Genomic DNA, 14221 nt, shown 5'->3' with positions numbered 1-14221 from the left:
AGATGCATTTGGAACAGAAAAGAAGAAAAAAGAAGAAAAGAAGTCTTGTAGCTGATGAAGAATAATATGATTTATTTATCATTCAGATAATAACCTCATTGAATAATTTTTATTTTATGATTAATGAATAATGCTAGACCTGCTGTTGGTGCCTTTAATCTGGTTTCTAAGAGGGAATTTGTCTAATTTAAATAAATATATATATAAATAAGTTGCATTCATAGAGCGCCTTTCTTTTCTTTCGACCGCTTTTACATTACATGCCAGCATTCACACACACATTCATTAACTGATGGCGGAGGCTGCCACGAGAGGTGCCCACCGAGTTAGAGTAGAGTTTGCTCATTCACACTCACTCTGATGACACAGCCTGCGGGAGCAATTTGGGGAGCTGGAGATCGAACCACTGACCTTCTGATTAGTGATGGAGCACCTGGTCTACCTCCTGAGTCACAGCCGCCCCAGTACACAGTACACAGTATACAGAATTAATACTAGAGTCATGCAGATTCCACAACGGATATCAGCCTTTCCTTTGACCGTCTCATCGTATCAACCGAAAGATCACTAAAAAAATTAAGATTAATAGGATGTTTCCTGCACACCTGTGGTTCCTCGCTCTAAGCTCCTCTGGAAACCTCATCTCTCCTCTCTCCTCATCTCCTCTGAGATGCATTTAAGAGACTGAAATATCCTTGATGATGCAGATCAATTTCACTGGACAGACAAGTGAGGACGGGGAAAAGCATAATTAGCTGGACAGAAAGCTCTCTGAGTCTTCTCTGGGGTCCTTTACCAGTCAGACAAGCCCACCATTCACAGAGAAGCAGTCACACTCCTGACCAGATTTATAAACTACCTCAAATGGCTGAGAAGAAGCAGTGGTCCCACTGTGAGCTACCTCATCCGAAAGAGAGACAAAGATAGATGTGTTTTCAGATTTAAGCACATTAGTGCGCACTCTCTCTCTCCTCTATAACTCATTTTTCTTCTTTTCTCAGGAGTTAAAGGGCCAGATGTCTCAGCTACGGCCTCTTCTGTCAGTGGTGGAGCAGTACAGACTGGACCTGCAGACGTTGGCCACCCTGCGCATGGAGCTGCTCAACCTGTCAATCATCCTGACAGCCATTCAGGAAGAGATTGGCGCGTACGATTACGAGGAGCTTCAACAAAGGGTTTTACTGCTGGAGACCCGGCTACACAGCTGCATGAACAAACTGGGTATGTGCTGCTGGAGGGGCAATAAGACTCATTTACAAATGCAAATGTATTACTGACAATGCTTTCAAAAGGAACTCACGAGGTTGTATTTTCTACATGAAGTAAACAAAATGCCTGCATGGCGTTCAAGTGGTTTCAAGAGGCACTCCATCAATTATACACACGAAGATGAGTTTACTTGTCACGATCAGTACTGCTCAGCCTAACTGTTGTATAATAGCCTCTGTGGTTCTGAAGGAGCTTTTAAAAATGTAACATAATATAACCCTAATGATGTCAGCAAGGTTTTTACAAATAGGTTTCGAGCCTTGAAAATCTTTGACAGAAATCCTGCGTTGGACGGATTAAAAGGACTGAACTTTCAAGTGTTTGGGTCATCTCAGACTCTGATCAGAGAGAGTGTGCAGTTTGCCAAACATGAAGTGCACAACACTGCCTTTCTTTTTGAAGCCTTAGAATTTTAAAAAAGAGCAGCCTTAGGGGGGTTGTAGGATAACTGAGTTGGTCATATGAGGGTTTAAAATACTGTGCATTGACAGAATGACAATATATATCCATTAAATTTGGTTTTAATTCATTTGAATGACAGACTTTGGCTGACATGAGGCATCCATGTTTGCTTGGTTTGCAGGTACTTCTGTATTAAGTGCAAAGTCGAATATATTAGAGGAGTCAGAAAAAAACTAGTTTTATAGATGTAATTACAATTTGGAGGTTGATGCGAATGTTTACACAAGTCGGAAACTTAGGATTACTATACAGTAACTCCGATATGATATGAATACTTTATAAGGGCACCAGGGAGTCCAGCGTTTTTGAAACTAGGTTGAGATATTTCAGCCACCGCTTTATCAGTTCTGACCATTTAAAAAGAACATTTATGGAAGTGCAAAAACTAAATAGCTGTTTTACCCCTTTTTTGAGAACAGCGATGCTTCATAACTGACAAGATAAACAGACTTTGCCTTTTAAAAATATAAACATTTTTAGATTGTGTGGTTGATTTCACTGTCTTTCTAGGAACAAGAAAAGGGTTCACAACAAAAGTGATTAATAAAATAATATCATAGTAATTTTTATGAGCACCAACATTAAAAAAACAAAATCAGCATAGAGAACAGTGTGTCTCAACAAATTGTGAACTGAACATTTCTAGTCACGTCATGGACGGTTCAAGTGGGCTCTTCTTAAGCAGTAAACACGATAAAAACAACTCACTACTGATAATTCACACTCTTAATTAGAATATAAACTGCAAGTTAAAAAGGAGAAACATCTTAATCAGTTTAAATAACCAGTAAAAAACAAAATCTCATAACATTTTGTGAAATAACCACAAATAAGAGCTCCTTTAATAGGAAAGCATTATGACAGTAGACTTTATTTTGTTCCTGTCAAGCACATGAAAAGGTCAGGTAATGGTTCTGTATAAAGATATCAAACTGATTTAATTAACAGGGTTATGTTTAGGGTTAGAAGCAGGAGACAGGTGCTCTCACATCAGTTTGACAGGGTCATGCATGAGGATAAAAACAGGAGCAGAAGCATTTAAACCTGTGTAGTTGGCCCACGCTCAGCTTTTGGGTGGTAAATGCACAAGTTGATTATGCTGGAGGAGTGATTTGAGATATGCCTGCAGATCTTTTGATACTGTTTTTGCAGTAAAAATGTGTCACTATTGAAATCCATTGTAGCGGCTATGAATCTAGGGTGACTGCAGCTACTGTTCCAGTTTTCAGTGAAAGAACATTTAATAAACCAAACACTGGGTCGAAGTTATGCAGCTAAAACACTTTGAGGTCAAGGTCAGAGAGCTGCTGATGCATAAAAAAAGAGATTCAACTGAAAATGAAAACTACCTTTACTGTCACAAAGGATGAATTTTATGCAGACAGTTAGAAGTAGTCAGAGTGGGAGATACATGCATACGCAACTGCTACAGTCTCCTCCAAACACATTTCTTGCACGCTTCATGCTCAGGACACAAACTATTTTTATTTTGATTAAAAAATGCTTGAAATTCAGTCGAAATTGGTTAGAATACACACTGTTACTTCTCTCACATATAAAAAGTCACACTTTTTGGATCTTTTAACATGATTTAACACAATATGTTCATCATATGTTAACAGGTTGTGGTCGTCTGACAGTAGTTAGCAACCCGATCACCGTGAGAGCCTCGGGGTCCCGCTTTGGCTCCTGGATGACTGACGCCATGATTCCCAGCTCCGATAACAGGGTAGGTGTACAGTGTGTGTGCATGACAAGTGAAGCAGGTGTTGGGAACGTGGTCACGAGGTAGCCGAGCTCTATATTTCTTCCTCATGTCTCTTTCTGGCTTACATTTAACATGACTTGTGGGTGCACTCTGTCTTCACTGCTACAAGTTTCACCCATTTCCAACACCCATACACACACACACACACACACACACACACACACACACACACACACACACACACACACACACACACACACACACACACACACACACACACACACACACACACACACACACACACAAACACACACACACACACACACACACACACACCCTCTCTGTTGAAGGAGCGCATATTAAGTTAGTTGTCAAGGCGACTGTCTCCCAGTTGCCAGGTGTGATTTATATCGCCATGGTGACCCTTGCCTGTTCCCTATTAGAGCTTCTCCCTGATGATGAGAGGGAGCTATATGCAGCAGCAGTATCCCAGTTATTGCATTTTATTCAAATACAGAGCTGTATCTTTTCTTTCTGGATTGAAGCCAGTGAAACTATAAAAAGCTGCAATCCAATAAAAACAATTTTTATTTTGCTTTTCTTCAAGCTTAAAGGAACCCTGTGGACTTTTCTATTTTTCTATTTTGTGTTTTCTTACCAAAAATATACTGTTTATATCCGAGAGACCTAAAGGGCAACACACACCAGCACACAATCATGATGTTTGTCAAAACACACGCACTCATTGTTCTTTTATGAAAACCCGCTTGGTGACGTACACCACATTGTTAAACGGCATCGCCCGATATCCCAGCATTGACGTGTCAATTCTCCAGAATAACAGAAATGTTATCACTTCATTCCAGCTACTGCAGCCTCTCCTCATCCTTTTTCTGTATGAGTCCTGTGAGTGCTACAGTACAGCCGTTAATTGACAAGACTGGTGAATGTTGTCACTTAAATAATGTGGTGGATGCATTTCCCTCCTCCTAACTGGTAACTCTGAGCCGTGTGTGAGCTCTTTGGTGCATAAACTAATGTTACAATGACACACATGTCATTTCAATGTTGGGTCTTGGACCAGTGTCACCATTTTCTGACATTTGATTGACTAAGGCAATATCAATCAATCAATCAATCAATCAATCAATCAATCAATCAATCAATAATGGAAATAATCATTAGTTGCAACAGTCCAATTAAGTTTGAACCCTAAACTCTGGGCACCATGTGTTTAAAGGGCTACATCTATATATCTTCCACACATTTCTTTCTATATTGATGTTAACCTACTTAAATCAAAGCTGAGACGTGGCGATTTAATGTAGTTTCCATTATTGTATTTCAAATCGAATGTACCGATGCAAAGAGCCTTACTGTTTGGACTGTATATAGACTGTATAGATACAGTTGTTGTGGCTAATGTGTTACCACTGCATGTGTTGAGAGCAGGTGATTTACACATCCAGCAGACATAAAACAACACCTACCACATACAGTAGGGGTCATGTTTACACCTGATGAATGTAAGTCCAGTGTTCACTCTCGTTTGAGGTCTCTCTTTTAACTCACTAGAAATGATGTTTTTAGCTGCTGGACTGGTGACAAAACATTAGGCAAAAAGTGGCTCAGATCTGTGTCGAGCTCAGAGTCGGCTGTTGAATTTAAGTGGATTTGACACTTCAAAGACCTTTAGTTTATTACAGCATTAACATCAAATATATCACCTAATGTTTTTTTGGCTGTTTGAGTCATAATCAGAACATATTTTTTATTTTTACTGCTGAACATTTTCCAAACACATGTTGGAGTTTGTTGATCACTAAATCAGTACATTCAGTATTTCAACATGAATATCCCTATATGTAAATGAGTATCAGTCACATAATCTATTACAGAGAATATATTTTCAGTTTTTTCTGTGTGTGGTAATATATTTGCATGGTGATGGCAGCTAAAAAAAAAGACTGTTAGACTTTGACAGCTGTTGCACTCTTGTTACTTTTGATATAATCTATACTACTATTCATTACTATATCAGATGATTGTAAAGATATGAATTCATTGCATTAATAAATCCTACAACAGCAGTTTTTTCCATTCAGTAAATTCACATACAAATACAAGCATGAACATCCCTAGTATTAACATATGTGCAGATGATCTTTTACATTTTATCAGCTCATGATTTTAAGGTTTTGAGCTGATATTGAGCATCAGAAACATCATCTGCCACCTGACAAAAAACAACATCTTTTTACCTGTTTTGTATTTTATTTTAAATGTTTAACTCAAGTTGTGTTTTACATGAAATAAACTCAGATAAAATCATATAAATCCATCTTTGAATTTCCAGGCTGCATGAAGCTGTAGTGCCACATATTCAGAGCATCCGCACTACATGCACATGCAGTGAATCAATATGAGTAAAGTCTTTCTTATACATGCTTTGGTATCCATGACTGCAGTGTCTTCACAGGCTCTCAGTTGGCATTTATGAATTCTTCATTAGCTCATCAGTGTGTGAATATGTGTGTATGTGCACGCATTATATTTTACACACTTGTGCACACGCATGCACACACCTGTCGCTGTATTTGAGAACAGCTGCCGAGGTGTGGATATCCCCTGATCTGTCAAGATGTCTCTACTGATAGTGTGAGAAAGAGAGAGAGAGAGGACGAGAGAGGGAGACAGCAAATTAGAAAGAGAGGGAGAAAGAGTGGGGCTCGTTGGTGAAGAGATGATAAGCAGGGATGGGAAACATGAAAATGAAAGAGGGGGTGGTCAGAAAGAGAAAGAAACAAAGAGAGAGGGGCGGAAATGGGAGACGATTTGATCAAAAGGACAACAGTTGGGGAAGACAAGTAGGATGTGATGAAAGAAGCAGAAGAGAGAGCATAAAAAAGAAAAATTATAAGGGTAGATGGGGAAAAAAGACAAAGAAGATTAGACAGGTCAACAGAGCCATTGGAATAAATACTCACATGACCATGAGTACATTACAAGAGTAATGAGTCACTACAATGAAGCCCTCTCCCCATATTGGCCATAGTGACTCACTGTCAGAAGGAGGGGAAATATTCACAATCTTCGCTCTGTGAAAAATACATTAAGCTCAGACAAAGCTAATACTATGAGGCTTCGACAGGCTGAGTTAGACAAATCAGGCGGATATGTTTAAAGTCCTTTTAGCATGAAATCTCTTTCTATTTCCACACACCTCATTTTCTTTCTCAGCCAGTCTTGTGTCAAAGACGGTTTCCCCTTCAAATTGTGTTTCCTGTCGCTCTGCCCACTGTGTTTGGGTTTCATTTATGGTTAGCTGTTTCAGAGGTAAGAGCCTCTTACTAAGAGGTAATGATCTGCACTGCATTAAAAAAACACACAAGAGGTTGTATTAATATGGGTGTGTTGTTTCAGGTACAGGTGAGACATTCAAATACAATTGAGGCAGGCTGGTTTGAGTAATGAATCCATGACTAAAGCTTAATCAGATGCCAGAACACTGCACAGTGTTGTATAATGCTACTAGAAAGGATTTCTAAACAGCAATAATGTTATCCTCTGTAGTAATGATCATTGTGTTGATTAGGTTTCTGTCAATCAATCGATTAACTGACTAATCGGGGCTGTGGCTCGTAAGGTAGAGTGGTCGTCCATCAATTGGAAGATCTGCGGTTTTATTCCCGGCTCCTCCAGTCCGCATGTCGATGTGTCTTTGGGCAAGATACTTAATCCCGAATTGCTCCCGATGGCTGCGCCAACAGTGTATGAATGTGTGTGAATAGTTAGTCTCCGTCTGGTGAGCAGTTTGGTCAGCCTGTCTGGAAGCCCCTGTCATCAGTGTGTGAATGTGTATGAATGGGTGAATGTGACATGTAGTGTAAAAGTGCTTTGAGGTGTCGAAAAGACTAGAAAAGCGCTATATAAGTACAGTCCTTTTACCATTTAATTGTTGCTGGAGACAGTTGCATGCTGTGGCTTGACAGGAGCAGTGAGTAAACCAAAAAAAGTCTTCTTTTAAAACATTTATTTGAATTTTAATGAGGACTGTGGTTTGTTTTTATGTATTACAGGGTAGTCACAGTAGGAAGTTATTTCAAAGTATGAGTGTATTTTATTACGATACATTTAAAAATATCTTTACCCATTGTTTAAGGAACTTTGGGGGGAAGAAGCAGAAAGAAAATCTCTAAAACTAAGGTGCGAGTCCAAGATAAAGCAAAACTTCACTCTCTTACATGCACCGTTTGTTTTATAATCAGCGTCTGGAGCTTGTTTATATAAAGCAAATAGTGCATTCAAGTGCGAGAAGATTACAGCTGCCAGAATACAAAGGGACTCGTGTTGCTGTGAAACACAGTTTTATAGGGAATTAAACAAAAGAAAGCCTCATCAGATCAGCTGGTGAAGCAGGGAAAAATAGGGAGGAAAGGGAAGTATTTAGAGGAGAAATGAGGTAGAGAGAGAGAGAGAGAGAGAGAGATAGAGTGTAATCAGTCTCATTAATTGTCTTTGTAAATCACAAGCTGTGTCTTAGTTAAAGAGTGTGTTACTGAAGGCCGTCACAATCACTGCAATCATTTACCTCTCTCATTCAGCAGCGATTTTAAATATTGCTACAAATTAACTGTGATTTCAAAAAAATTGTTTTCTTTGACCCATGAAAAAAAAAGGTCCTTTTCATCTGCTCCCTCATTTCTGCCCACAGTAATTCTCTTTTTGCCAAGGGAATACTGAGCATCTTTCCCGCCAACAATGCTCTCTTTTACCTTCGTTCTTCGCTTTCTTTCATGTTTCACCTCTCGTCCCTCTTTGGGTAATTAATCCTCCATGCTGATAATTCTCAACCCCCCCCCCCTCATCTTTTTTCATTCTGTGTCCGTTTGTTGCTGGCAGTTTTCTCTTTCACAGTCACCCCATCCCCCCCTGCTTCCTCTGTCCTATATTTACCACCTCTTCTCATTACTCTCAGATTATCTGGTTTTACTTTTCATCAGGCAGCTGTTTCCATTTAGGTCGGGCTGATTTAGGAGGTGGGTGAGGGTGAACATCAATTCTCCATACCTGGGGTAAATTAAAATGTATTGCCCATATTTATTAGAAGAAAAATAATATTAATAATTCTGCATTACCGAGCAGAAAAGACCTCCAGTGTCAGCAGCAGTGTCACGTCATGCTATCATCACAAGAGAAACAGTCATTATTTTGAAGTGAAAGCTCTTCTTGTACAATCAATATTTCTATATTTACAAAGGACACACACACACACACGCACGCACGCACGCACACACACACACACACACACACACACACACACACACACACACACACACACACACACACACACACAATCTGAGTAGGTTTACCTCAATATTGACCGACCCGTATGGGAGATATTTCCTTTTTTAACACAGTGTCAAATGTTAAAATGTTATTGAACAGCTTCATATGAAGCAACAACAAACAAAATCATCATATTTAATATTCTGTGGAAAAATCCAATTTATTGAAAAATGTGCAACTGTCCAAATAGTGTCTAATCTGGACTGTACATAATTATCACCCAATTCTGCTCTTCCCCTCAACTCTGGGAGGCTTTATCAGGAGTTGCCGCTCGTTGTTTAGCTGTCAATCCCACAACTTTATCATTTCAGTTTACTTTATTGCTCTCATTGTTTTTGGCTTTAGCAGACGGCTGTTTTTTGAGCGAAAGGCTTTTATCCTTAACTCACTTTACACTATCTGTTCAGCATTAAGCAGCAGGCAGAAAAAGAAAGGGCCAAGCTTGCTAACATACAGGAGTGTTCAGCAGCTTAAGAGCCAAATATTTCCTTTAGGAGTTGGTGGAGACTAAAATAGAGCTAAAAGGAGATTATATCGGACTTACATTCACCAGGTAGACATGACTTCAAATGGATGTTGCTGGATGAGGTCAGTTAGGAACAGAAAAAGAGAGAAAATATGTAGCTGCAGGTAAACATTTAAAAATCTGGATCACAGTCACTGATTTGCCTTGATTTGATTGGCTGGAGTATGGCTGGCAACAGGGGAAAAGTTTGAGGGTGCAGCCAACAGCTAAACACCATTTCATTATCTAATCACGTTACTGGTGAGCTCATCAGCTCACTATTAGGATAACCTCTCTCCAAATAAGGAGAGTGGGTTGCTTTAGTGGGTGTTCATTTGGGATCCTGCATAGAAAGTTGGGTGAGAAGTTAGATACGACTCTCATGTCTGTAATTTAAGCAAAGGTGAGCAGCCAGTTAGCTTAGCTTAGCACAAAGACTGGAAACAAGGAAAAACAACTAGGCGGGCTGTGACCAACAGTAAAAACACCTCTAAATCTCACTAATTAACATGTTATATGATTGTTTAACTTTCATTAAAATGCAGCTTTTTGTTTTTACAGTTCTGTTTTTGCTCTTCATGTTTATTGTTCAGCCATCAGAGTCGTATCAACCTTTTCATCTAACTCTCAAATCCGCGTATTTCACAAAATGTTGAACCCTTTGTTTTCCTTTCCTCTCTCCTCCATCAGGTGTGGTCGATGGATGGCTACTATAAAGGCAGACGTGTGTTGGAGTACAGAACCATGGGGGATTTCACCAAGGGGCAGAACTTTGTGCAGCATCTGTTGCCCCACCCTTGGGCGGGAACCGGCCATGTGGTCTACAACGGGTCACTTTACTACAACAAGCACCAGAGCAACATCCTGGTAGGAGACTGGCTACATGAGACATGAGAGAATTAACAGTTTGATAATCAGATGACTGGAACAAGAGATGATTGTCTTTCCAGGTTCAGTACCATTTCCGCTCTCGCAGCGTGATGGTCCAGCGTAGCTTGAGTGGAGCGGGATACAACAACACCTTCCCCTACAGCTGGGGAGGATCCTCTGACATCGACCTCATGGCTGATGAGACAGGACTCTGGGCCGTCTACACCTCCATCCAAAACGCTGGAAACATAATGGTACAGTCTGCATGTCTGTCTGTGTCTTCTGCTCTTATTGTAATAATAATAATAGAATAAAATAAAACAGGCTGGGAACATGAAATAAATGTTATCTTGCTGTATTTGAATATGAGACATATAATAATTAATAGTGATGTATTGTTGCTGCAGCTGTCAGCAGCCTTACTTTACTTTCCAGAAGTCATAAACTCAGTTTTTAAAAAATCCTTTAAAAAAGTTGACAGAGGCACTTTGCTAAATAATATAATGTAATATATTGTGTGTATTGCAGTTTTTCATGATAACATGATTTAATGTAGAGTATGCAGCTAATTTTCTGTATTACTGTGTACTTTATAGCACTTTGCTTACACCTAAATGACAAGCGGTGTTGTTGAGGGGAGAGGGACATAAAGATTGATGGATACGTTTTAAAAATTCAATTAGAAGCAAGATGTTAACCCTAACCCCAACCCTAACAAAAACTCACTTCATCAAAACAAAAGCTAACCTATACCTCAAACAAAGTTTCAAAACTGAACTGACTGACTGAACAAACGCAGGAGAAAACAAATGCAGAATGAAATAAAATGACAGCCGGTTCCTACACAACTTCTACTTAAAACTACAGATTGCCTACTACATAACAGAGTTTGATGAACAGCACCACTGAACAGGTTTTGGATTTCTTCTCATACTGATTGGGTGTGTTTGGGAGCAGCAGTGCTTCTCTGCATTTAAAGAAGAGGGTGGTGTCTTTGTTTTCAGCCCTTAGAGCGAATAGATTAAATAGTTTTAAAAAAAAAATTGTACTAATACAAGATGCAATCAATAGCAAGCCCAGTTTAATACCTAAAGTATTAATCAAGCATTACCTCCAAGGCCAAACAGCTTATCAATCATTAACTGACTACACTAGTCAAGTCAAGTCAAAAATGTTTATGTAGACAAACACAACAGAAGCTATTTCAGGGCATTTTTCACACAGAGATCCATTTAGAACAAAACAACACTATGATCTTATATATTTTTCCTTTTCATTCTTGGTTTATAATACCACTGTACAAGGCTACTAGTTCTAGACAGCAACACAAGAACAGTGTTGTTTATTTCAAGGTCTCCTTTATGGATCCTCAACTTGTGATGATGTTGAGTTTTTATCAGGGACATGCGGCTTCAGTAGCTTTGGCCTCAGCCTTTTAGCACAATAGGTTGTTTGACGCCATTAAGCGGTGTTTAAAATGCCTTTTAGAGCGTTCGTGTTATAAAACGAGTCAAACATGTTAAACATGTTAAAAGGCAATTGGAGAAAACATTTTCAACTAACCAATGAAGCTTACAGTAGATCAAATTTTTTATTTTATACATAAAGTGTCTACCATGAGGAAGATGTGAACCACAAAGCTGCACAGGACACCAAAAAGACTTCTTCATAAACTTATAAATAGGCTACCACTTCTTCCCCGGTGCTCCAGCACTCCATTTACTGACCTTCAATCTGAAGCCTAACAGAGAGACAAACCCCCCCCCCCCACACACACACACACACACACACACTCATACACATTCACAACAATAGAAGCTTTTCCTGGTAGTGCTGTCAGTCTGACATTTACAGCAGAGTGGGAGACAACCAGTGGTCGAAAAGGGTTCTTTACTCAATTAAAAGAAGAAACACCGCAATACGAAAGTATACTTTCATACGTAAAAATTGTGAATTTATCCAGTAAAAATAATGCTTTAGTAACTAAATTAATATTTTGTTATATTAAGTAATGTGTGACATAAATACACACACCTACTACACACAATATGGTTATAAATATAATAAAAAAAGAGAGAGTGGTAAGAGGCTGAAAGCTCACACAACATTTCTAAAAAACAAACAAAATAAACAATTTCATAAAAATTAATAATAAGGGATGGAAACATGCTACATGACAAAAAAAGAAGTAATAAGGAGAGAAAATTGAACTTAAGATTTTTTTATGTAGTAGAATATTATAAAAGAATACCATCTTACAGAGACACTGTTTCTGTACTGTGCTACGTACTTTAATATGTAATAATATAATAAACTTCAAAACAGTACTTACAGGGCTAATATCTTGCTTTTTGTGATTTTCGGTTATTTATATACTGTTATATGATGTTGGATGTTTATGTCAAACATGGTCAAAGTTCCTAAACTTAAGGTGAACGTAAAAATGCTCCCTGAAAGTCAAAAGCCAGATCTTCAGCCTGCTCTGAACACTTTGTTTGAACACTAAGAACTACTTGTAAAGATGTGAGATTTTTCAGCCATGCTCAAAAACTGCTGTATGTTCTGCTGCCTCGGGTTGGTTCATGGGTTGTTTGCATTCCCCACTTGCATATTTTGGATCAGATTCAAGCTCAGACATGTACATATGTATTTTAGATATTTCCATTTTTAGTAAAGGACAAGATAAAGAAGTGACATCCTGCTACTGTTTGCGGATCTAAAGAAATATTCCAAGGGGTTGTAAAAGGTTGGCATGGAGATTTTAAGAGGTGGCAGGTATGCTGATGTAATTCCTAACAATCTCATATATCAGTATTTGCTTAGAAAATCCTCCAAATGAAGATATTTGAAGTAAAAAAATATGACATTATTGTGTTACACGAGTAAAGCATTGAATAGAAATATCTAAAGGCGGCATCATTTTTTTCAATTACACATTACTGTTTTCATCTCTGTGATGCTCCCCCTTTTCCATCTCCGAGGTCATCTCTGCCTTCCATCTCTTCATTTCCCTGTTGCTCTCTTTCTATCACCAGCTCTCCTGATGTATATCTCTGTTCATTAGTTGGTGTCCTCTTTGGAAGACATAAACTGGTGATGTCTCCCTTCCTCTTCATTTTCACGAGTGTCTCAAACATGATTCAGAGCGACTTGACGTTTTTCCTTCATTATTAATGATACACGTTGTTTTTCACTTGCTGTCTGTTTCAACCTCCTGTCTGCCTCTCAGTGTTTCCCAACAAATTTCAGAATTAAGATTCAAAGTAAACAGTAATTACATCAATGCAATCTTTCTTTAATGGTTAAAATTGGCTCGTAGATAGAGACCTACATATAAAGACAATATTCTCCAATTGGGTCACCTATTCTCTATGAAGCCACACATTATGTTGCCAACTTCAAACGGCAACAGTCTTTTTCTCTGAGCCTCAATCTGAAAAAGTGGTGCAAGTGCAAACTCTCAGGTAATCTTTTAACTGTCACTACGTTGCTGCCTAATGTAGCTTTTTGTTTGAGGCTCGGAGCGAGTGATTTTAATGCTTTTTACACTGGGCGCTTTTGTATGTTACACTTGCATGACTGATCCAAAATTTGGACGTTTGTCTGCTGAATGAGCAGTTTCAGAGATGTTGGTAGCTGCAGGCAGTCCGGAGACACTCATAAGCACCGGTGAATATTTGGGCTTAGGCAGGTTTAATCTGTCCCCCACACAATCAAACACGAGTTACAAAACAAAACACTTCAACAAAGCAACCCCACCACTGTCCATCTGTGGCCGTCTGTATTCCTACGCGTAGAAGTTGGCAACCTGACAAACACATTTAGCAGGAAAAAAAAGAAAGAGCCATCAGCAGTTGTTGTGTGCAGCCAGGACCGGGAGAAGCTGTGGGAGTTGTTTCCCACTGCAGGGACGGCTAGCGGCTGCCTACATGGCTCTGATAAGAGTCTACAGGGAGCATCATCTCTTGCTGCATTCACTGCACTCAGGCATCAGAGCTTCACTCCTGTAAACTTCCAACCAGCCACAACTTTTCATATACATATTTATTTGAATTAGA

General features: G+C 39.0%; 1 protein-coding gene across 4 annotated transcripts in view; it reads left to right on the top strand.

Annotated features, from left to right (window-relative positions):
- Positions 1-14221, top strand: part of LOC133995321 (noelin-2-like) — a 30077-nt gene that overhangs the window by 15083 nt on the left and 773 nt on the right. For all 4 annotated transcript variants that reach the window (XM_062434687.1, XM_062434678.1, XM_062434695.1 and 1 more), the window contains 4 exons: positions 1002-1221; positions 3354-3460; positions 9984-10160; positions 10244-10417. In XM_062434687.1, coding sequence (XP_062290671.1) covers positions 1002-1221; positions 3354-3460; positions 9984-10160; positions 10244-10417 — 678 coding nt within the window. The remainder of the gene's footprint in view (positions 1-1001; positions 1222-3353; positions 3461-9983; positions 10161-10243; positions 10418-14221) is intronic.

The sequence above is a fragment of the Scomber scombrus genome, chromosome 2, assembly GCF_963691925.1.
Source record: "Scomber scombrus chromosome 2, fScoSco1.1, whole genome shotgun sequence".
Taxonomy (NCBI): Eukaryota; Metazoa; Chordata; class Actinopteri; order Scombriformes; family Scombridae; genus Scomber; species Scomber scombrus.
The sequence above is the reverse complement of the archived record's forward strand: the minus strand, read 5'-3'. Positions and strand labels throughout refer to the sequence as shown.